This window comes from Argiope bruennichi, chromosome 1 (genome assembly GCF_947563725.1).
Source record: "Argiope bruennichi chromosome 1, qqArgBrue1.1, whole genome shotgun sequence".
NCBI lineage: Eukaryota > Metazoa > Arthropoda > Arachnida > Araneae > Araneidae > Argiope > Argiope bruennichi.
This window is the reverse complement of record NC_079151.1, coordinates 69,530,927-69,557,467: the sequence shown is the minus strand read 5'-3', so window position 1 is coordinate 69,557,467 and position 26,541 is coordinate 69,530,927. Positions and strand designations below refer to the sequence as shown.

Sequence of the window (26,541 nt, the reverse complement as noted above, 5' to 3'; positions counted from 1 at the left end):
TGTTTTCTTGATTGACAAGCTAACTTAAATGCATATCAGCTAAGACCGAAGCAGTTTATCTGATGCTATGTGAGGGGAAAAGATAGACTATTGACTAAAAATTAATCATAAAGGAGTACGCGAACATCATTCCATTTTTATTTTCACAGCAATGAGAAAAAAAATTTTATATATTAGTTTAGTGCAGGTACGCACCATATCCAAAAACAAATTTAACATATTTATTATCTTACAATAAAATTTTAACTGAACTAATACCTGATAAACAATTTAACATATTTTTTACTATATTAATTGTTACCCAACTTTATTAGAGAATTAAAACTAATATGTTGCACAGAAATAATTTATTAAAAATTACTGCTATAGTAATAAATATAAAATGGTAAATACATTCAATTAGATTTCACTGTGTAGAAATCACTTCTGTCAATTTACAGGTCAATTCTTTCTGATGTTAAAACTCTAAAATAAAGTTGATAAATTCTAAAACTGAACTAATCATTGCAAAAATTACTGTATATGAATATGTCAAAAATTAATATTTACCAAATGTTTTTACAGACAAAAACAAATTAAAAGATTTTTGTAAGCTTTTTATTAACAAAATTTTAAAAAGAAATGAAGCACATATAATAGAAGTCAACACAAATGACATATTTACAATTATACAAGGTGAAAATAATAACAATATTCAATTTTTACACAGTTTCTTCTTCCATTAATGATACTAGCCTTTTGAATCATAAAATCATACTAAGACAAAAAAAAGTTTTTAATATTTTAAAATATCAATTGCAACTGCCAATCAATGTAATCAATCCAAATATTTACAAAACATAGTAGCTCAACAATTTTGAACTTTGAGACACTTGTAAAGGGGAAATAAGACTATATCATCATTTTACAGCATTTTTTAAAAGAAAGGTCAATGAATTTTCTACATATTTACATGATACCTGGAACAATATTCATAAAAGCAATTAAGCAGCAAAAATTTTAACAATAAAAACATTAAAATTTAAATATTACATAAGGATAAATAAATGAATACTTCTTTTAGAAAAATATAAAAAAAAATTTTATTATTGTGAAAAACAGAAAAGGTTAATTTTTCAACTTACTTTTGCAAAACTGTATACTGTATTAATATCAAAACCGAAAGTAATTACAGATCATGAAAACTATCATTTTACTAAACCAAAAGTAAAAGCAACTCAAAAAATTTTGCATTGCCCGATACAATTCACAGAAATGGAGTTAACTCATTTAAGCAAAATAAAAAGAATTTATACAATCTATAATAGAGTATTTTTATCAAATTAAAATTAACAAAATAAGAAGAAAAAAACCTCTGTTACATTTTTATAGCATCTATTCTTAATTATTTGATTTAAAATAAGAGTAACTTAAAAGTACTAAAAAATCAAGCAATAATCATTCATTATGACTTCACTCTAATGTTACTTGAAAAATTTCAATTAACTCTTTCAAATTCTAAATGTCTCTGATTGTAATATAATGATTTTGTAACTCCAAAATGAAAAATAAACAGATTTAAACACTTAAAAGGTCTTTTGTTTTTAAACAAAGTACATTTATAACATGGCATCAAAAACCCTTATCAGTTTTCATAACAAATCCATAGTTGCTTAATGGTTGAGGGCGGGGATGGGGGTAGGGAATTGGATACAGCAATCTTTGAATAAAAAGATACAAAATATCCTATGTAAATTAATCCCATAGTTCTAATGTGCAAAATATTTAAATTGCACACAATGTGCACATTATAAAAATTAGTCACACTCTTCTCTTCCTAGAGATTCAATGCATTTGTAATAAGCAGGAACTGATACTCTTCACAATAATATTAATAGTATACATAAATAAAACAGAGAATGGCATGCTACTAGATATTTTGCACAAAATATTTTTCACTTCAAATTTTAAAAAGGTACCTGATTATTTACAGGTTTTGCAGACAATTGGTAAAAATCATTACCATTACCAGGATTTTATGATTTTAAAAGTACACATTTATTGCATAGCAAATTTCTAGAATCAATTTCAACTATTTCAAAATACAATTTTGTTCCCCTTAAATAATCCCTGAACATAGTTATTTAGGTCAAATCAACTATCAAGCTGTTTAAATCATACCATCTAAGATGATAATTAAAATAACATTAGGAAAATAAAATTCATTAAAACTGATGGTAAAAAATGTCATTCCAAAATTTACTGACATTTGTTAATCTGTATAATATTAGCATGTCACACATCAGCAAAAAGTACAAGTGTCATTAATGGAAATTTCTTGAATACTTTTGGATCTATTTAGCCTTTTTTGTTATGGTACCAAAAGCAGAGATAACAGTTGGCTTTGTTCCAGTAGCCACTGGCAAAACCGTAGGTGTCACTAAAGATGCAGGCTTCAAAGCAGATGCAGGCATTTGAGCAATTCCAACATCCCATTTACTTTTCCGTTTATTAGGATCTGAAATAATAACGTAAACCATAAGATCACTCAACAAAATAAACTAAAATAATAATAATAATAAATAGTTTATCTTAATTTAAAACTGTAATTTCTCACTAATTTTGCAATTAAAAGAAACTTGAGAAATAAACTGAGATCAAATTTCAGTAAACAAATGTGCTTATACATAATAACTTAAACTGTTTTTCTTTTTAAAGCACCCTTTTTTCCAACCCAAATATAAAATCAAAAGAAACTTGAAGTAAGAAATTATGTGGTTTCTCGATAATTTTTTTTAATGTTTATTATGGGTAAATAATACATATTAAATATTTTGCTGCAATTAAGATATTAAAATTAAATGGAGGAATGGGAGAATGTAAAATGTTGGAAATACAGCAATTGTGCAAAAGCTATACATGAATCATGTCTAGTTGAAATAATCTTTTTCATCCAAATTACTACTCATTTGCCAACAAGAATATGAAGTACTTTCTAGCATTCAATTCCTCCTCCGTCTTCAGTTCATTTTTCATACATTTTCAGATTTGTATTAATATCTATCAATGGTCCATGTAAAATATTTTCTATTTTGTAAACAAAAAATGGTTGATAAATTCAAATTAAAACAGGCTAAAAGCCTCAAAATTAAAAAAATTTAAGGAAAGAGTTTGCTATAGAAAATGATATCTACATAAATAATGAATCAAAATTTAAACACAATTTTAAAACTGCAATAATGTGAGGACATTAATAATAGGACATATTATAGTCCAAACATCCAAAATACGATAAGAAGCTTTATTACAATAATTATCAGATATTTTTAAGATAAATATACAATGTACATAGTTGAATTTAATAAAATATATATATATAATAGTAGCCTTTCACTGTTTAGAGTGTTAGGCATCACACTGCATAAAAAAAAAAAAAAAAAAAAAAAAAACGTTTGACTGATGAATGTGCACAAATTGTTCGCATATTTGGAAGTTTTAATGACATACAGATTATAAGATTTTCAACCTACAATTTTAGAAGCTCTAGTTTTTAGAAGAGTAAAAGGTTTGTGGCTCAAAAAAATAAATTTCTCCTCATTCTCTAAAAATAACATTAAAATTAATTATTAAAATATGCAAAGTGAAATAAGAATACGATGATGAAACATATGCTAAAATGGCGAGTAAAATGATCTTCAGAATGATGTCAATCGTTAAAAAAATATCACTTTTCATAGAATTATAATAAAAGCTTATATTTGTGGAAACCTAGTTTTAGTACTTCTTTTAAAAAAAAAAAACTTATTTCATGTGATATTTTAAGAAATACAGAAAAATTCAGATTTATCCAAATTGTGGGCTAATTCAAACAAAACATGTCAGGTATTTAAAAAAAAAAAAAAAATGGGTCCTAGAGTATTCTATGTTTAGTTGTAGTTAAATAATGTGCTCTTAATTTTCCCTAAATGTGATTATAATTTGTTCTACTGTATTTTGCAAAAAAAAAAAAAATAAATAAATAAATAAAATAAACCTGATTTAAATATATATATATATATATAGTTCAGCAGAAAATTCTTAACCTATGTAGGTGATTTTAATTCATTACAAAGGCACTATTACATGTAAGCAACTTCTTTATAAACTAAAATGCTTGAAATGAATCAAATTTATTATTAAAGCAATAAAAATTTAAGAAAAAGGTATTACATAAAAAACTAATACACATTTATAATAGCTACACAAATATTCAGAAATCATCACAAAAAGAAAATCTAATCTACATTTTCATTTACAACACTGGGTTGGTCCCTCTCCACCTCTTCAAAAATGATAATTTTTATTTCTGCTTAAATATATTTTTATTTCACTAAAGTAAGACAAATAATAGTTAAACTTACCTGAATTGGAGTCAGATGATGGTCTCTTAACAGTACCAGACATAAATTCTACCTATAAAAATAAAATTATTATTAAAAATTCTCATGTTAGCATGGCAATATGAAACAAAGTAAATTATGCAAAGATTAATAAGTTAAATAAAAAAGGAGCTTCAATCAAAATATGGTGTGTTATAAAATTATAAAATATCTTAAAAGAATTAAAAGAACATTTGAATATACAGTAGGAATATCTATACACACTCTTTTTTTTTTTTTTTTTTTATAATCTTTCTTTGAGTATGATTTACTTAACATCCATAAAAATACATATATAAAATAATAAATTGAAATATTATGAATAAAAATAGCCCTAACAGATTTGTAAGAATCATTGCATGTTGCAACAATTTCAAGTATAATTAACTAGCAGTACCCGGACAGCATTGCTCGTGGCATAGCATCCAAGAAGAAAAATCAGTTTTAAACTTAAGTCTAGCCTTCACCCGATATGACATACAAAATCAAACATAAAAATATATTTAGAAGTCATCATAAATAACTAAATGACTTTTTATAGCACACATTCAAAAATATTTAGACTGTTAAAAAGGTAAAAATATGATATGTTCATGGGCAAAACAATTCATTAAAAATATACAATAGAAAAGTTGTTTTAAAATTTAAAAATATATAAATAAGTCATTGTATCCACTGTTAATTACTTGTTTATCAAATCTGTATAATCTGATATGAAAATAAAATCCAGCTTGTTTCATAATATTTCTTTGTAAACCATATTGGCTGTTTTAACTCCTGGTGCCAAGTCAAAAAGATTTTGTTTGGATGCAATTCTAGAAAGTGCCACATAATTTGTCCATGAGAAAAGCATTCTTTGCTTAAGTCAATTCTAGATTTTCACACATGCACAGATAAGTGCAAAGCACAGATACTGCTGTTTTACGCATGTGCAAATTGTAGTAGGAAAATAATTAAATCACAATTATAAAACTCCTTTTTTTTCTTTTTCTTTTTGATATGATTTCAATATATTAACACCTTCCCCAGTAAATGCCCAGCAAAATGGTACAAGTGTCTCCAATATCAGTTAAGTATTTCTCTCTTTCAAACATACAGACGCTTTCAGGAGACTTCATTTTATACTATGTATAGATTAACATTTTATAGAAAATATAAAATTTTAGTACCCTACTATTTTAAATATGTTTCACCAAGCATTCAGATTTCAGTTAGATAACAAAATCAAAATTAAGTAAGAAAGTTCAGTGATAATGAAAAGGCCACTTTTCAAAAACATGACATATTGTTAAAGATGATATTTTAGTCATGATGCAGAATATTTTTTTATGTTTTATTAGAAAAACTGTTTTCTTAATATTTCAAAACTTTATTTTAAAAAATTAAATTTTTACTGGCTTTATTAATAAGAGGTTTTTTTCCCCCTTCTAGAAAATAATTATGCTAGAAATTAATAAATCAGATTCACTATATAAAATAAATTATGCATGCATTTTAACACTTATAAAATAGAGCATATTTAAAAGCAGATAAAGCTAACATTGAATATTTATTTCTGAATGATCCATTTTTCTATCTTGCTTCCATTTGCTACTTATACAGCACTAAATTACATTTTGTTTGAATAATTGAAGATATCACCTCTATTATAAAATAATATATTAGACAATTTGGCCATAAAGAAAAAACATTGAGAAATGAAATGAAAAATGATCATATGTATGTACACAGCATTCAGGAAATATCACATTTATAACAATCATTAATTAAATTACAATAATCAATAATGCAACAACATACAAAAAGTTATGAAATTTTAGACTAATATTTATATCATTTATTCTATTGAATTTTATACTTATATCACAAATTTTTCCAAACAAACATTTTAATAATAAGTAATGAAACCAAAAAAAGAAGAATTAGTTTGAAAATGAAAAGAGTGGAATACTTTATTTCCACTTTATTTTATATCAATATAAAGGTTTTAAACTCTGAATAATGAAAAATGATAAAGCAGAATTTAACTAGTTTTCAAAGTTTAATAATTATGGAAACTTATAGATAAAATAACCTGAGCAATTGGTAACTTGCTACTTTTTCTAACTCTAATTTAATATGTATTTCCATTAACACTTTTCTTAAAAAATTCAACTGAAAGGATTAAATTAGTATTTATATTAACTAAAATACATTTAGCCCATGCATAAATATACCCCATCCATCCATATACACATATCAAATCACATTTTACACAAACTAATGTAATCTAAAATGTTTTTAAAATCTAACAATATATTTTAATATGAAATAATAATTGCAGTACTAAAAAAAAAAAAAAAAAAAAAAAAAAAAAAGGAAAAATAAAATCAGAACATTTTATAAATCATAAAATATTACTGAAGTACTTTTCAAAGTCAAATACTATCAGTTTATTATTACTTTAAAGTTTTGTGGGAATGAATTCAGAATTTTATTACCTGCCAATAAAGTTAAATTTTTAAAAAATATATTAAATTATTATTAATGCTTGAACTTTTTTATTATTTATTCATTTACAACTTATACAAGGAAGTTAATTACATTAAAAACTAATATTTATCCTTTATGCTGAATTTTAATAATTTCTATCTTTGCAATATTTTCTTTAATAATAACACTGATTTCTGCAAGAATAATATTGGTACAGAAATACTGATGTTCTACTGTAGCATTAATAAAAATTTTATTTTTGATAAATTGCTTCAAAACCTTTTATAAATATTTATTATTTCTAGTGAAATACATATTGAAATAAAATATAAACATTGATGATACATTTCTAAATGATTAAATTCGCATAAATTTTAGATACCAGTTTCAGAAAAATGACTTACTTTCGTTCTTTCCTTTTTCTCCTTTTCTCTCTTGTCCATTTCTTCCTTTTGTCTTTTTGCTTTAAATAATAAATGAAAAATAAAAACTTTTTGCACATAACAAATTTAAAACTGATAAAAAAAATCATAAGTCATTTTAAAAAGTTAAAATTATAATTCTTTTAATCATGAAAATCATACAGCTTTTAAAGAGACAACCTTAAAAAATTAGGATTTTTAACAACATTACTATCAATATGTGTAATGATTTAATTCCAAAAACTTTTAACTATAACACAAAAATAACGAAATGAAAGCAATATAAAAAAAAAGTACAGCACATTCACAGTTTAATATAGCATAAAAAACAGCCCATTGAAGGAATAGCATTAAAATGACTTATTAATGAGAACAATAATCAAGTGACATAATAAAAAGCATTCGCAATAATAAAAATTAGAGAAAATGTCATTCATAACTTGTATTCATACTTTTAGAGCAACTTCTCCCATATTTATCTCTTTTTGTGCATCAAATACATTGTGCTTATCAGGCATAAATAAAATAAATATTTAACCATCTCAAACACTAAAAATTAAAGAAGTGCAAACGTTTTTTATATTGAAACAAGTTAAGCAGAGTCTATTTATCATACTGCTCATTTGGGACAATCATTCTAGTATATCAATATACAATGATGCCCATTGTTGAAAAAAAGGGAGCAGGGGAAAAAAAATGTTATTTAACATGCTAAGTGTTATCTTAACATGTGATGACACTCCCAATTATATTTCACACTGAATTCCTTAAACAAATTTTTCCCTTTAGTTGATTTTCTTTTTATACACATCTGGTATTCTTTTCTTAATAAATATGGGAAACAAAACTTTAAGACTATGTTTTTGATTTATCACAATCAGCAGCTGGGATGAAGAAGAAATTAAAAAAGAAACAAAGAAAAGTTTTCTATCCACTTCTAGTAAAATTGAAACACTTTTTCGTCTTTCCAAAATATGCACTTTTATTTTACTTAAAAATGGATTATAAATTTAAGAGCTTTTAATGATGCTACACACCATATAGATTCAAAGATTTATAATATGATAATCAAATCCTATTTCTGTGTTTTATTTGCGCACAACTTAAATTTAAAATAATTATAATTAATGAAATAAAATTGTATAATTTGCAGCTAATTTTATCAGTAGAGGAGGTAATTACTTCATTGGATATGTGTACAACATAGAAAAACAAGACACACCAGATCATAATAATAGCAATTAATTAACAGTTTAAGCCATCACTTTAAGACAGCTGATTAATTTAACAAACTTCCCCCCAAATTAAATATAAATCATCACAAAAGATTCTGGAAGAACATGTGTTCATATAAAGAATTATATACATTTAAAACGAACAGAAATTATTCACTTGAAACCTATTTTAAAATTAATAAATGCTCCACTAAATTCCAAAAATATTTAAAGCTCAATGTTTATAATATAAACATCAAATCTCAATGTTTATAATATAAAGATAGTTATTTTTAATCGAGAAATATGACAAAAACTAAAAGAAGCCTTTGTATCTGAAACACTTATTACAAATTTAAACAAAAAACAATGCATATAAAGGACAAAATCACCATGAATGAAATCCTTCAATAATAAGCAATCCAATTTATTATATATCTTTATTCTTATTTAATTCATTACTACAGTTGCCAACATGACTTAAATTCTAAGGCCTTTTTAATTTCCAGAACAAATTTTCTTTAAAGCCAAAAAAAAAAAAAAAATACTCAATTTTTTTTCCAAATAAATGGATTTTCATATTAACTTTCGTGCAAAGCAACAAAATGCATATAAATTAGAATATTTGAAACAGAGAAAAAATAATACGAATCAAACAAAAAAATATATTTACCTAATTCATCATAAAATGATTCAGGTCCCCAACAATGAGGATCATAAGTTTCCTGAAAAAAGAAATCCAATTATGATCTTGCTAAATAAGAAATCAAATCTATCTTTTACATTTTTTTTCAAGTGAACTTTATTTTCATAAATGAATATGAAACTCCATAAGTAGCCATTAAATCAATTGTGTAGGGATCAAAGAATAGCATGAACAAAATTACCTTTTAATGATAAAATACTATGAATCTGACTATCATACTATTTAAAATCTTAATTTGGTCCATAACAGAAAGTCTTTGATAAGAAGTCTTAGAGTTGGTCAGCTAAAAATGTGCATCTGATGCATGCTAACATAGCTTACAGGAGATGAAAATCCTTCACATAATGCAGAAATATTTTATTTTATATGTTATTATCAATGGTGAGAGAAGGATTAAACAAGAAATAAAAATTATATAATGCTTATAATTATAAACTATTAAAAATAAGAAAAAAAAAAAGATTATTTTCAAAAACAACCTGTTTTAAAATTAGGGATATTATATATTAGCAATTATAAATTGAAATGATTGATTAAGTATTTAAATTGTCAAAATGGCTTGAGAATTATTAAAAAAATATATAAAGTTTTCTGAAAAATTATTCTTTTTTTTTTATCTGTGAAAAAAATTTCCAGCTATACAGAAGACTATATCAATGGGAAGATTTCATAAAAGCTTAAAAATATCACACATGGCATAACAAGGTCTCCATTTCATGAATTATTCAAAAACTTTCAGTTCAAATGTTAAAATTCAGCTTAAATTAAAATTCTGAAGGGGAAAAAAAAAGTCTTACAATGTTTATTTATTTGTACTGAATTTTATTGAACTAAAAGAACATGATATTTAAAAGTAAAATATATTTAAAATATTCAAAACAAAAAGATTTTAAATTTTAAATCAGCTAATATAAGAGCTGCAATTATCTATTTAATGTCTTATTTAAATTTTAAAAACAACTGATGCAAGATACAGATAAACAGTTTTTAAAATACTATACCAAATTTAATAACTACATATTATATAATTTTGGTGATATGTTCCAACAAACATACACATTGTAGATTTTTTTCAAAAATCCAATTACGAAAATTCTATAAAGATCAGAAAAGAAAAGCCACAATAAATTAACAGTAAATGTATATTTTCAAATGTAGAGTTAAGTTTGAAAAAAATTAATAAAATAATTACCCACATGAAAAATAAAATGCAATCTAACAAATGCATTAACAATCACCTTCCCCCCCCCCCTCTTTAGTATAAACACACACACAGAGAAAGAGAGAGAGAGAGAGAGAGTAAATGCTAACAAATGTGACAGAAATCACATTTACTACTTATTGCAGAATAACAACAGTTATATGTAAACAAACCATCATACAAATTTCAAACTGCATTATTATATGTTTTTACAGCTGCAGTAAATCCAAAATTTTATTTAGCTAACTAATGGAGCTGTAGGATTTAATTTAAAATGTTCTGGAGATGGTACATTAACCAAAAAGTACATTCAGTCAAAGGAAAGAAGATACAACATAAATTAAGAAATAGGCTTCAAACCCAAAAACAGGCCCAACCATCGCTAGATAAATAATCATTATGACTAGGCTACAGAATTTCATGCTCATATCTTCAAAAAATAGGCTTTGATTATTTTAAGTCTAAAAAATTTTGCCTTTTTATCTTATCAATGTTCTTTCCGTATAATTTTTTTTCATTAATTTTAATGTTTTAAATTCAGTTTCACACTATATGCAACAAAGCTTATTAATGTTATGATGAAATTCAAACTCATTCATCAAAACATTCAATCATATTTTTACCATTAATTGCAGAGAATAATTTTTAAATCGCAGAACTTATTCAATTGCATTCATGTTTTTCATCCCATCAAATAATAAGGGATAAGGTGTGTGTTTTTTAAAGCATTTCATATTAATAAATTAAAAAGTCAATAATATGGGTGACAAACTGGTCAATAAAGATGGCTAGTGTATATATATATATATATATATATAAAATTAAGATTATCTCAAGAAATTAAAATAATCTCAAGATATCATCAAATACTTTTGATGGTTTTGAGGTCTATTTTATAATCAAAGTACCTAAGTTTATACAACAGGTAACATCAAATTTCTTTTTTAAAATACTGTATGAAAAGCAATAAAATATTAATAAAATAGAAAATTTGAAATAAAAAAATGCTTACAGGAGGATAATTTGTTCCTTGTTCATCTATGTTACAAAACTGGATCAATTTTTCATAAATACTGAAACAAAGCAAAAAACTCAATATAAAAAATTATGAATTTTTAAATATAAATGCAATTTGACACAGTTCATAAGAATAATTACCTTGGATTTCTGAAGTCCTTTCGACGCTGTATAGATGCATTCATATCTTTTCCTTGTGTTTTCTTTTCATATAATTCACTAATTTTTTCCTAAAATGTTTTATGAGAGTGTTAAATAAAAAAACTTGAATTTTTAAAAAATAAAAATACTGATGAATTCAAAATTTTTAACCATAAATTAATTAAAACATCATTAAGTTTTAATTTTTACAGTTAGAAAAACATGTAACATTCTTTATGCTTTTCATAAATTATTTTCAAGCTTCGTGGAGAATGGGGAAATACAAAAAGAAATCCATGACATCCAAAGTCCAGGTTAATCTGTCATCAATTCCAGATCTTAACAATTTAAAATACTCTACCTTAATATAAAATTAAAAATAGAAATCTCTAACAAGACTCAAACCTACAACACACTCCTAATTATCTTAAAAGATTTTTCAACCATTTTTTAATAAAAAAAATTATTTTAATGTCATTTTTAAAAAGTAAGATCAAATGAAAATAAAGAGAGTAAAAAGAGCCAACATTTTCATTAAATGAATTTCATAAAAACAAGCAAAAATTTTTTACAATTCAGCTTCATTTCTAAAAAAAAAAAAAAAAAAAAAAAAAAAGGTTGAGACAACATATCTTACTTTTCACACAGTCAATTATTTTACCCAATAACTTAAAGAAATTATTCTTTATAGGGTATTTTTCTTGGTGTTTTTTTTTTTGTTTGATTGTTTTTGTTTTGTTTTGTTTTGTTAAGTAAATCAAATTTAGTATTCTGAAGAATTTTTACCACATTCATTTTTAAAGTAATCATAACAATGAAAGTGATAAATTAAGTAGAATTAATGGGCAAAAGCAATTCATTCCGGGTTACAAATTAATCAAATTGTAGCAAGTTCTCTTAGCATACCTTATAATTATAGAAGATATATTCATTATTTATAATCTTATACTATGACTTATAGCATATAATTGAGCTCATTTAGATTCCATCATATTTTTCATCTTGCATATTAATTCTTAGAAATAGATACTACTAAAAAATAATTCAATTAAAATAGCTGAGTTAAATGTATAATTTAATTTAGCTACACATACTAATGCATAAATCATTTTTTATTCAAAATTCAATCCTTTTAAAATTCTCTAATGGAAATTAAAGTAATAAGATATTAGAGTCAGTGAAATAACAATATTTCTCACTAAAATTTTTAAAAGGTCACAAGTAGTTGGTGGAAACAAATTTAATCTTTATCAAATAGCATTTAATAGTATATTATATAATGATTAAAGCATACCTGCAATGACTTAGAACATCTGCCTACTGGTTCTGGAGGAAGCTGAATTTCTTCTTTCTTCAAATTCAATAATTTTCTATGAAAAGATACTGAAAATAAAGAAAGAATAACCCTCAGAATTAATTTCAAAGGATAACTGTAAGAATATTTTGAAAAATCTGAAAACAAATGTAGAGTAATAACTTGATGCAATTTCAAATAATTCAGAACATTAATTTGGTAACACATACATTTGCATTCGTTTCTAGCAATTTCTTAAAGAATGAAAAAAAAAAAAAAAAAAAAAAACATTTAAAAATAGTACAAATTAATATATGTTTCACCCTCTAATTTCATAAAATTCCTAATATTTTTGGTTTCTTAAAATGCAACATTTTTTTTTTTTTTTTTTTTAACCTGGTGGTTGTAAGGCAACTTTTGAAAATTGTTAATTAACTGAAGGTATATTTCAAATAGAAAAACAAGATTATTTAAAATATGTACAAAAACAGATATTGAAATTAAGGATTTGCTAGAAAGATAAAAAGGTCATATAATGTTCAAGAAAGATTGTTAAAAGTTAGTTCTGGAAAGTTGCCAACTAGACAATAAATTATCTTTAAAAACTCCTCAAATAAGATTTTGAGTTAAATTTTCTCACTTAAAACTTTTTTTGAAAGAGAACATAGAATATTTCATGATTTGCAGAAGATCTAAGCTACTATAACTTAAGAATGTTCCACTCTATCATAATACTATACATGTAATTATATGGGCCTACTGAAACAAGTTAAAGGAAATTTAAATAATCCTGTCCATGTTGATATTGTTTTTCATCTTATTTTAACCTGATCATTTCAATCCAAAAATTTAGAATACCATTTTTCCACCTTTTTTTTCCACAAAAGGGTTATAAATGGCTATCTATTTTTAAGTATCAAATCTTCTGGTTTAACAGAAATATTGAATTTTTTGAAATGATGTTAAGCAAATTATCACTAATTTAATTCAAATTATTAAAATTATTTCATTTCCAGTATTTGTTAAAAGGATTTATTTTGCATATGATCAAATTTTCACAATATGCCTCTTTTTAGAATGTATCTAAAACTCCTCTCCAAGTGGATGAATCTTTCCCAAACATCTAAAGCTGATTCAGAATGTACACAAATAAATGTGAAGTCATCAGAAATATTCCTGAATATTAATATGAAAAATGTGCTGTTAAAATGCCTGATGCAGAGCATAGTTACAAATTTTAAATCAATAAATAATTTATACATAATATAAAATGAAGGCTCCTGAAAGCGTCTATATGTTTGAACTTGAAAAACTCGAGAAATATTTAATTGATATTGGAGATATTGTACCATTTTGTACGACATTTATTGGAGAAGGTATTAATATATTGAAATCATATTAAAATTTAAAAAGTTTTATAATTGTGATTTTAATTATTTTCCCACTACGATTCGTGCATGCGTAAAACACTAATCCACGCTTGTACGAAAACTTCAAATTGTACACACACAAATAGAAAGAGCTGTGGCATGCATAGGCAATACATTTCTTTGTTAAAGTTTCTGCCTAAAATTTAAACAAATAAATAATATTTCAACTTAAGATAATGTATGGATTTTCTATGATATTTTACTATTAAAAAAAAGCTTGAGTTTTTCTTACAAGTTATATTAAAAAGGTATTTTAATTTTATATTTTATTACAATGCTTTAATACTTTTACATTGTAATATATTTTATAAATAATCAAAATGAAATTAAAATATCATAAATTATATGATAAATTCGTGAAAATGGCCTTAATTATTCTGAATTAATTATCAGGGCAATCTCAAGATTCCTCTCATAGAATTCATTAAAATCTAGAAAGTTCATAGAATTCACTAAAATTTAGAAAGTAAATGCTGTATCTTTCCAATTTTAATGCTTACAACAACAAGATGCAACTTTATAGGCTTTTATATGTTAACTTTCCAAAATCTGTATAGAATTTCGCTTAAGTTTTTGAAAAAAATTAAATAAACCAATGAAATAATAATGGAAATTTAAATAATATTAAATATCATTTATAGATAAGCTCTGAGATTTTCCAACAAATTCAGCAATAAAGCAGCTGATTGAAATCAAATTTTTCTTTCACAATGTATAACAAAGTATCTGATCTTTATATAAATGTTTAATGCTTTGAAATCTGTTCATTGCAAAGTATTTAAAAAACAGTGGTGAAATTACACACAAAGAATCTAACATTTTATATTTAATGATGTCCTTTCATTAATTACCTTGTTTCATCTTTTCAACAGAAAATCTATGTTCTAATTTCTCCTTTCAATTTTATTCTTCAAAATTTTGTTAGATTTTCCAAAAAAAGTACTAGGAATAGTGGAAGGAATACATTTTTTTTTAAAGTTTATACATTAAATTTTATTGCAGATGAGAAAATTATCAAAGTTAGGTTAAGATACTGTTAAATGAAGCAATTAATTAAAAATTAAGAAAAGTTTATAAGGAAAAACATTCTTAGAATAAATTTTAAAAATATAGCAAAATGATTTTAAAAAATGCATTACCAGGTGATAAAGGAGGCACTCCAACTGGAACAACTTTGTTGTCTGATGATGACTATAAAGAAAAAAAGAAAAAGAAAAATAATCATTTCCAGAGTACTTGAAGTAAAATTATAGTATCAAAAACATCTGAAATATTAAACAACTTCATAAATGTTACGGCTTTCTTAGTAGAAATAAAAAAGTTTTCTTTTTTTTTTTCTCCTTAGAGAAATTACTTTTATTGGGTTATGATGTAAATGTGTTTACTAAAATTGCTCCCCCCCCCCATTCAGGATCTGTTTCTTCCTGTATAAAGGATATATTTCATTTACATACACACATACAAAGAACCTGTAAATTTAAAAAACAAATGCTTTCAAAAAAATTTAGACTGCTCAAAAACAAAAACTTTTAATTTACAATTAAACTTTTAATTTATTACAAAAAAACTTTTAATTTACAATTGATATTTAAGGATCTGTCTTTCAAAATTTCAACTTCAATCCAGAGCATCTAATATCACTGCCACAAATTCCCATATGAATTCCAATCTCAGGTAAATCTTCTCTAATGAATTCAATTTTTAAAGCAAAGAATTGTGCAGTTAAGTAAAGTAAGCAAAGCTAGTTCAGCAATTATAGTTGGCTATTGACGGCATTTGAAAAACGTTACCAAATCATTTCATCATTGCTACTGATGATTCCAAATCACATAGCATCTCAATTGCAAGTTTATCAGGCATCCAAAAGTCTTCTTAATGTATTCATCAATTAAATTCAATTTTCATAGAGGAAATTCTAATGATATGTCAAAGCAACAGGCAATCTTTAGATCTCAGAAAACACTTTAATACTTTCGGATAGTAATTTAGCTCCTTCATTACTGAGAAATATCTCCTTCTATTCGATGAAAATCATTCAGTGACTCATAACACAAATTCATATAAGAAAATGCCGAAAACAATTTTTTTTTTCTGGGTTCCCAATTGTTCAAGGATTTAAAAAAAAAATAGATTCCTTGCAAAAAATGTTTCAAATCTATTCCCATTTACTGAATACATTTGGCCAGAGGATCTTGAACATAAAGAAATACTCAATTCAAATTATAAGAGAAAATTATCTACAAAGCAAATACCAAGTTTCAAATAGAAACATGCCAGATCTTATCTCCATCATAAATTAAACTCAAAACAGAAAAAAAGACTTAATCATTGCATGTATAATAAGTAAAATGTTCATAATTCTTGGTTTTTCTCCTAAACATAGTCTAAATACAATTCATCATGCTCCTGTTGCAATGAAGTTAAAGATATCACCCACTCTTATTGAAAAGTACAACATATTTTACATTTAGAATGAACTTTTGGAAGAAATTAAAAATTTGCCAAAAAAACATTTTGTACAATTTCCTTTTATCTCAAGCCTTTGTCAATAAAAATCTTTAATTTTTCTTTGAAATTCATTAACCATAAACTTTAATCTTTAAGGAGATAGCAACCTATGTCATTTCATCCTATTTTCTTTAATAATAGAGTGAGTGTGCCTTGTTGCCATTTCCACAGAGCAGAACATCTACCGTGTATATGTTGGCATTCTAGAGGGCAGATCATCTGATCTATAGCTACTAAATATTATTTAAAAGCAATTTGGATAATCTTTTTAAAAAATTTTAAACCAAATTACTGTTCCTTAAAAATAAAGACATTTTGGTGTTTTTCAGTGATAACTTTTAAAAATATAATTGTTTAAAACTGACAACAACTTCATTCTAAAATATCTGTGCATATTTTAATCATTTATTGTTATGAAGAAATTTTTACCATTTTGTTGTTTCATCAAATATTTAATTATATAGTTTTTGTCCAATGCTAAAAGCAAAAGAATAAAGATTCTGTTTAATATCTATGCAGTTTACATGAAGAATAAGAAAGCTAAATAAGAAGACAGATGAATAGATAGTAATGTTTAATATAACGTTAAGATATGTTCATTATGATGTTATGGGACTTGACTCGTCTAGGATGGTTAGTATACACAATGAATGAAAGAAGTGTAAACATGGCTTTAAGTCTTTCAAAATTTGATGCTTAAATATTTTTTCTTGATAGAATCATGAACATCAAGCTATACACAGAGATTTAATTGAAAGTAATACAACAAATACTCCTGGTAAACCAGCTGGTTGCCGAAGGTAAGTAATTTAAACTGATTATGGATTATCTTTGTATTAAATATAAATTTTAAAATCTCACTTCTTTTTATACCTAAAATATCATAATGCAAAAAAAAAAAAAAAAAAAAATTGCAAAATTATTAAACTGAAATATTAGATAAAAGACAGGGAGTTAAGAGAGAAAGAATACAAATACAAAAGTTGTAAAATATAAATAATAGATAATTTTTTCAATTAAATCTTATTATTAATTTGTTTAATCAGGCCTGTCTATATGATGGTAAGTACGTTTATATGAATAGACATAAAAAAAAATTCCATACTAAATTCTTCCTTTTTAATTTTTCATATTTGCTAGAATGTTTGATAAAAAAAAATCCTACTATAAAGAAAGTTAATGAAAAATATTAATATGAACTTACATCTTCCATGGGATCAGATGATGATTTAGAGTCATCAGAATCGCTCATATCTTCATCTTCATGAGCCTCTGTTGAATAAGATACAAGCTTTGAATGGTGCTTGTTTTCTTTCATACTATCATCTAGAAAAAATAATAATAATGAAAGTGAGGTAAGCAATGATCTATAATTTAAAATAAAATTTCTATATTGAAAAAAAAATCATTTTTTTCCCATGCAATAAAAATAACTACAACAAAAAGTCTTACAAGTGAAGAAAGGAATGCTACCCATTGAACTTGGGCTACTTTCTTTATTTGGTGTCACTATTTTTTCATGTACTATTTCTTCTGAATCGGATTCTGCTTCTCCTTCAGAATCTGTATAAGTCTCATGCAAAGAAGCCAAAGCAGTCTGAGATCGGCTTTCTGTACTCATCTTCTACAGCAATATTTCGCCTTAAAATAAAGGAAAAATTTATAAATGTGTTGTTCAAATGTCAGTCGGCTCTATATTATTTACAAAAGAAATGCATAAGATATAAATTGATTAAATTAAACATGTTGTAAAAAAAACACTTAAAAATTAACTTCAGGAAAGTTTTTTATGATAATACTCATTTCAAACATTTTTGTTGTAATGAGTAAATATAAAAATTCATGATTCCATGAATAAAAACTATTTCAAAAAGTAAAATTTTCATGTTACCTTACATTTCCAAGTCAATTACTTCAATAGTATTATTATCATTCCAGGAAATTATAAATTATTTATTAGCAGCATATATGAATACAAAAGTAGTACAAAACAAAACATTTTACTACAATTCATTAAATAACATACGTATTCTCAAAATCCTGAAAACTAAGTCAATTGGGGGGGGGGGATACAGATGGGGAAAAAACGATTTTGCTACATAAAAAACATAATAAGTGCCCACCTCACCACCTAAAATTTTAATGAACTCGTCATAAGTGCAAATTATAACCAACCAGGCCATATTAATGTACAATAAATATAGCATATTTTAAATTATATTATTGTTATAAGTAAAAAATGACTGATATTTTTCTAGTTATAAATAAATTTTAAAATAATATTAAATTAACTAAATATTTTCTAAATTTAAAACTATATGCAGCGCATATTGTAAATTTATGCAGTTGCTTAAAATCAATAATAATGACTACGATTCCGAATTGTTAGATATGATGTACAAATACCTATGGAAGCATAAACATGAAGAAAAAAAAAAAAAAACAGTTTTAAAATCCAGATATATTATACCATAAAAAAAAATTAAAGTCAATCTAAAATAATGAAGTAAATAGAATTATTTTAAAAATAATTTGGCATTTAAGAGAATTACAGAAGAATCTTGTGCTTCTTTCAGTTATTGCTTTCATAACATAAGATTTAAAGTTTCAAATGCATGAAGTATTAATATTGAGACTTTTATAAGTAACCAACATAAAAATTCAGAATTTGACAAAACCATTATTTAAAAAATAAAACATTATCAAGATAGAAGCAAAAAAAAAAAAATAATATGTATAAAAAAAGCTAAGAAAATTTTTTGGATATGATTTTCAGGATATTTAGAAAAATAAAAGATCATGATACTTTTCATTGATTTGTTCTTACAAAATTAATTAAATCAAAATCTATATCTTGAATTATTATTTAGACTAAATATTTTCTAAATTTAAAACTATGTGCAGTGTATATTGTAAATGTATGCAGTTGCTTAAAATCAATAATAATAATAATAATAAAATAGCAGATTCAAAGCATTAACATACATATACATTAAAGCTGATACATTAATATGTTTTATTAGCAATCATTTTATAAAAATAAGTTAATTGAAATTTTTCTTGATTTAGATAAATGCTGAAATACAAACATAATAAAATTCTATTTCTAAAAATGCAGCTGAAAAAATAAATGCAAAAAATCCCCCCCCCCAAAAAAAAATATTCCAAACAGTTTTAACAAAAAAGAGGTTACTTTAACTTTCAAAATGTATTATAGATATTAAATAGAAATTTTCCATTCCTCCCTCCATTTCTGTGACATACCATATACACAAAATATACAGAGTTAAAGCTAAACTCAACTCCTTAACAAAATTTCATTTCTCATAAAATAGAAATGTTTGAAAAAATAAAATTTATTAATAGTAAAGGAGAAAATATGCATGTTAGAATATTTTACAGTTTAGCGTAATAGACATCAAACTACCAAATTTTGCACTAATATACTTTGAAGGGTACCTCAATGTACACCTCAAAGTGATTTATTTTATTTTAATTAATTGAAAATTAAGCAAAATTTTGATGCTTTTCTACCATAATAGCCAAAAATATTACATCACAAAAATAAGTTTTACACCATCAAAACAATTTTTTTAATTATCTCTTCCAATTATAAAAATTAAGCTACTATATAATCTTTTTTTATTTTTAATTAATTTTTTTAAATATTTTTAAATTTACTTTACAAAAATATATTTCAGCATTGGTTATGAACAGAATAAATCATTTCATTTTTACAGCAAGTATTTCATCCAGGATCTTTCTTCCATTGATGTGATGAAGGTATAAAGATAAAATTTATTTTCTCATGATGAATATATAAAATAGTAAAAATAATATGAAATAAAATAAATTTTTAATAAAAAAATTATTTTATTTTTTGTTTCTATTTCTTAAAGTAAAATTTAATTTCACAAATAAATATTAATGCGATTATTTTTAAAGTTTGTCCATTTTTAATATCTGCTGTTCTTTCCTGCAATGTAATTAAATGTTTCAAAAATACATTCTTTTTTTATAGTAAAGAACTAAAATTTTGTTGAATCAGAGAAATCTTAGTTAAATAATCCTTTGAGATACAATAAAAATTATGAAGCCTACCAAACTAAAGTTCAAATTTTAGGTGAAATGACACAAAATTAAGGAGATGCACAGCATAATGAATAGAATGATATAAAGCTTCTAAAATAATGCAAGTAATATAACTTTTGTGTTCAAAAATATTTTCCTGTGGGAGGCATAAGAGAAAGTTGCATAAAAAATGTAAGTGGAAATATTAAATTAAAAAAAAATAACCTAATGTTAAAATTAAAATCAAGTCTGAATGATTTTTTTCTCCTTAAAATCAAATTATCTCTTCCTTTCCCATTTTAATCTTAGATCATCAGAGAGCAAACCTATTTGGAGATTTATTTCTTCTAAAAAACATTTTAAATAATATGCAAGTGAGAATATCAATGCACTAAACAACAACATGTAGCAGCATTAATTAATCAAAAGTAAAGAAGAATGTGATACATGACAAAACATTCTCCACAAATAGTCCCAGAAAATGTTCTGATTCAGTTTCCCTCTTGTTATGAGTATGGATCATACACAATGTGATTCTTCTCTGCTGAGCAGTTGCAGATTCACACTGCAATGGAAACATAATGTATAATTCTATCACATTATTTTTGAAACATTATGGTTATGACTATATGTTTTACATGTCTAATCTAGATCAACAAAGAACGAAACACATTCCTAAAAATAATGGCCTCAAATAAAATCAAAAAATGAAAAAAGGGGAGATCATTCCTCTTTTCAGAATTAAATTTTCTGTGCATAATTCTCAAACAGAATACATCTTTATTGATTTAATACCTGATAAGACTTTCTGAAGAATAATTTAAAATTTTCACTTCCACAAAATTACTAGGACTAATATTTGTTCAACATAGATGACAATTTGAAAATGATAAAATTGGAAATCACTTACTATTTTTTGTTCAAGCTGAATATGTTTTCAGAATTTATTACAGTCTCTTTGGGACTTAAGTTTATAATATTCAATATCTAATATTTTTAATGATCTCCTTTTTTCAGTCTCTAGTATGTGACAAAAGTTTTTTAATTTTGCATGAATTATGAAAAAAAAATTACTGCTTGACTTACCTTTTATATAAAAAAAAAAATATCCCACAAATTGACTTTTGTTTAAACAAAGTAAAATTTGGAAAAAAATATTTTCACACACTTACAAGATTAAAATAAAGGATTCTCAATTATTTCAAAGGAACAGAATATCTTGCATAACATTACAACTAAGAAGACACTTGTAATGAATTGTAGTACATTAGATATGATATATGCAATTATTTGTAGTTAAAACTTCTTTATTTTCAATTACAAATTACAGAATTATCAAATCCATTTTCTAAATGGTAAGCAGATTCTATAATAGAAAATTTTTAAATAAAATTTGTTTAATTAAGTAGCATACATTTGATAGATTGCACTAATAGGATTTCAAGTCATTTAGATAGCTTGGAAAGATGTTCATATATTGTTTGTAGATGCAGAATTACAAACTCATGAGAAAAGTATCTATCTTATTGTAAGAAGAATGTTGTTTTAAAGAAGGAAAAAAAAATGATTAAATCTAAAAATAAATATCTGAGGAGATATCCGAGTTATTAGAAATCTCCATCATAGATAAATACAGCTATGACTAAGTAATAAGCTTCAAATATACAGCTTCAGATATATTGCATTAACTTTTCAGCAATTGTCTGAAATAAGCATCAACTAATTCCCATAGTAATGGGGTTTTTTTATTAATGCAATACTATTTTTATAATATTATATTAAAATGAAGTCCAGAATATAGTACACTGAAATAGTTTCAATATTGAAATGAATCAAGATTCATACAGGGCATCTTTTCCAATTACTTACAGAAAGATTTCAAATACTTACTTATCCTTACTGAAATATTTGTATATAATTATGTGCTTCTAAAAATGTAGCAGTATTTTATTAATTACGAAATAAAATTTAATATAAAGCTCGGAGGTTCGGCCTTTTATAATTAAAGAATTTTGAACTGATATAAAATAGCATAAAATAAAGTATCACAAATTGTTTTAACGATATAAAAATGTTAAAAGATTTTAACTAAAAAAAGAAGTTATGAATTATAAGGCAAAATATGTTAAGAAAGTGAAGAGTTTGAACATTTTAAAAAGCTGAATTCTCTTTTTTCCAGAAATAAAGCATCATGATGCACATATTAAAATATTTTGCTCTGCATGCCATGATTGACAATGTTTCAATATTTATGTTATTAGTAGTAACACTTAATACAATCAACATATAGAATATGATTAAAAAATATATGCTTACCTTACTGAAATAATTAAATGCAAACAAAACAAATTCTAATAAACAAAACAAGAAAAAAAATTTTCAAACAATTCAATCATAGAATACAGCACGCATGCACAGTAAAGTAGGAACAAGTTGAAGTGTCGATTGTAGTAAACCGGTTGTACCTCAACAACTCAAATAAAAATAAAAAATAAAAAACATTCATGTATGAAATTTGAAATTTTTTCGCCCAATAACTTCATTTTTGAATGATTTTTATTATATTAAGATACAAACTAAAATAAAAGATGATGCTGAAATAAAATAATTTCTGGTTCCGTATTCTTTTTTTTTTTTTTTACTGGCTCAGTATTCTTTTTTTTTTTCTGATACAATATTCTTTTTAGCAATATTCCATACCTTTCGTTTATTATATTGAGCTAAAATTTATTTATTTGTGGGGAAAAGACAGAAGGATAGAGAAAAAATATTGCTGTCGAGATTGATTGCTGCACGTTAATTTGCAAGATGCAAAAATAAATAACAAATGCAATGAAAATTTGCGGTTCTTCCAAACAATAAAGTAGAGAAGCATAATCCACGAATTTTTGAATAACAAATAATATTGCTATTGTTATTTTTAAATATGCGTTCCAAATATCTGTTATTTCAATCATACTAATTATTAAAAATTATTACTTAATATTAAATATAAAATTTATTAATTGTAATTAAAACTTAATTTACTAATTTAATTAACGTGTGATTGAATTAATTTATCTGTTTCAGCTTATTTCTTAAATTTTATTTTTTTTCTCAAAACTATTTCTTTAATTTATTTATAAGAGTGAAGCATTTTCTGGAAAAGATGAGTTAAAAATACATGTCATTTCTTTAAAATGTTTACTTTAGTGCTATATTCTACCAATAGATGACGCCAGCAGTAAACAGAGTACATGTAATAGAAGTCAATCATGTCACGAGAAATAAATGATCTGTATGGAATAGTGCATCATCAAATACGAATATCGGTCACTCCCGTAAAGTGGAGCGGTGACTTCGCACTTTCCAGTGAAGCTTCGCACTTTCCGGTGAATCACCGCTCCGATAAATTTCAGTGATATGCAATTCAATGATACGATATGATAATTCCAATAACCGGTCCGTTCACTTTTCAATCCAATCACAGATTTCTTTCGGGAGCTTCCATTGGACAGATTGTATCGATTATTACTTTCCAGTGAAGTCACTGCTCCGGCAAATTTCAGTGATATCGTATCGATTGTTACTTTATATCGTGAGCCAAAACCTGTAATCGAAATATCATCAGTAAGATCGTATGAAGGATTTGAATCACACCCCTCTTTGAAAAGTATTGATAACTTGTATTTGTGACTTTTTGATATTGGTTATGTAATAACCGCTCTGAAAATATTCGTCATCCATAGTACGGAATAGCGCATCATCAAATACGAATATCGGTCACTCCTGTAAAGTGGAGCGGTGACTTCGCACTTTCCAGTGAAATCACCGCTTCGATAAATTTGAGTGATATGCAATTCAATGATACGATACATAATTCCAATAACCGGTCCGTTCACTTTTCAATCCAATCACAGATTTCTTTCGAGAGTTTCCATTGGACAGATCGTATCGATTCTTACTTTCCAGTAAAGTCACCGCTCCGGCAAATTTCAGTGATATCGTATCGATTGTTACTTTCTATCGTGATCCAAAACCTGTAATCGAAATATCATCAGTAAGATCGTATCAAGGATTTGAATCACACCCCACTTTGAAAAGTATTGATCACTTGTATTTGTGACTTTTTGATATTGGTTACGTAATAACCACTCTGAAAATATTCGTCATCCCTATCATCAAATGCGAATATCTGAAATCAAGGTTACTCTCCTAAAGTGGAGCGGCGACTTCACAATTTCCAGTGAAGTCACCACTCCGATAAATTTCAGTGATATGCGATTCAATGATACGATAATTCCAATAACCGGTTTGTTCACTTTCCATTCACAGATTTCTGTTCGAGAGCTTCCATTGGACAGATCGTATCGATTGTTACTTTCCAGTAAAGTCACCGCTCCAGCAAATTTCAGTGATATCGTATCGATTGTTACTTTCTATCGTGATCCAAAACCTGTAATCGAAATATCATCAGTAAGTTCGTATCAAGGATTTGAATCACACCCCTCTTTAAAAAGTATTGATCACGGGTATTTGTGACTTTTTGATATTGGTTACGTAATAACCGCTCGTAAAATATTCGTCATCCCTACAATAAAGGAACAGATCGCAACAATTAAAAGTAATTGCTGAGTTTCAAAGCCCTGAATCGATTTAAGAATTTATAAATAACTCGTCTTAAGAAGAAAGCCACTGTATACGTTCTGAGATACTTCTCTTCCTGACGCTTCTTCTGCTTAAATATACTCAGCGGTGATTGTTGCATCAACAATCAGCATTTAGTATCGACAAAATAGTATAAATAAAATTTCTCTAATTACCAAAATGCTGGAATATCAAATTCTTTTATTCCGTAAAAATTGATGTAGAATCAAGCAATTTTGCTTGCAAAATAACGCTCACAGTTGTAAGAAAAGAATAAAACTAATATTTACAAAAAAAGAGTTCTGAAAAAATTTCCTTATATTATCGTTTGCGTTTTTACAATAAATTCTTAGTTTGAGTTGTTTAAATTAAATCGTATACGCTACAGTCATGTGATGTCGAAACGTATGCGTACCACTAATTTGTAATCGTATATCGATAATATAAATCGTGCTTGAATAAGTTTTCTGTCACAAGTATAGCAAATGTTCTTTCACAAGGAAATATTTTTAAAAAAATCAATACATATAAACAGAATATCAATCTAATTAGGAAATAAAAATTGCATTTTTATTCTGAATTATCATGTGTCGTAAGACGTAGAAAAGTAAATAATCTCGGATATGTAATCGGTATTTCACTAAAATTCATAGTATTATTTTATTTTTCTAATCAAATTTTTTTTCTCTGTTTTATAAACCTTATAGAATATTTCAAAATGCGGGAAATAAAAAAAGCAGCTTAAATATATAAAATTATATTATATTTAAATCCGATTAGGAAACAATATATTTTCTTATGAGTGGCATGAAAGTTGATAAATTCTAGACTAATTTTCTGACGTTTGTTCATTTAAACATTTTTTTAAACCCAAAACTAATTTTTTTTTAATTTTAAAGGATTTTCTAATGACGTGACCTTTTTCTGAATTTGTCTCTAAAATTAATATTACTAATGAAATAATCAATTAAGACTTTTAAAATGATCAATAAGATTATTGATAATCCTATAAGAAAAATATTATTTGAAATAGATATATAAA

The 26,541-nt window shown here is 25.1% G+C and overlaps 1 protein-coding gene across 3 annotated transcripts; it reads right to left on the bottom strand.

The window, feature by feature from the left end:
• Positions 1-619: 619 nt before the first annotated feature.
• On the bottom strand, positions 620-23,312 carry LOC129976520 (SAP30-binding protein-like). Of its 3 annotated transcripts, none has more exons than XM_056090149.1 (12): positions 23,190-23,306; positions 21,321-21,438; positions 18,276-18,443; positions 18,007-18,128; positions 15,434-15,485; positions 12,865-12,953; positions 11,571-11,659; positions 11,425-11,485; positions 9,179-9,230; positions 7,274-7,332; positions 4,380-4,431; positions 620-2,497 (listed from the first exon to the last, which is right to left on the bottom strand). In XM_056090149.1, the coding sequence occupies exons 3-12, from the start codon at positions 18,421-18,423 to the stop codon at positions 2,334-2,336; spliced, it is 888 nt and encodes a 295-aa protein (XP_055946124.1). In that variant the 5' UTR covers positions 18,424-18,443; positions 21,321-21,438; positions 23,190-23,306; the 3' UTR covers positions 620-2,333. The 3 variants fall into 3 exon arrangements, with proteins under 3 accessions (XP_055946124.1, XP_055946108.1, XP_055946117.1); XM_056090133.1 differs by having other exon boundaries at positions 622-2,497; positions 18,255-18,443; XM_056090142.1 differs by lacking the exon at positions 21,321-21,438 and having other exon boundaries at positions 622-2,497; positions 18,255-18,443; positions 23,190-23,312.
• Between the last annotated feature and the right edge of the window lie 3,229 nt (positions 23,313-26,541).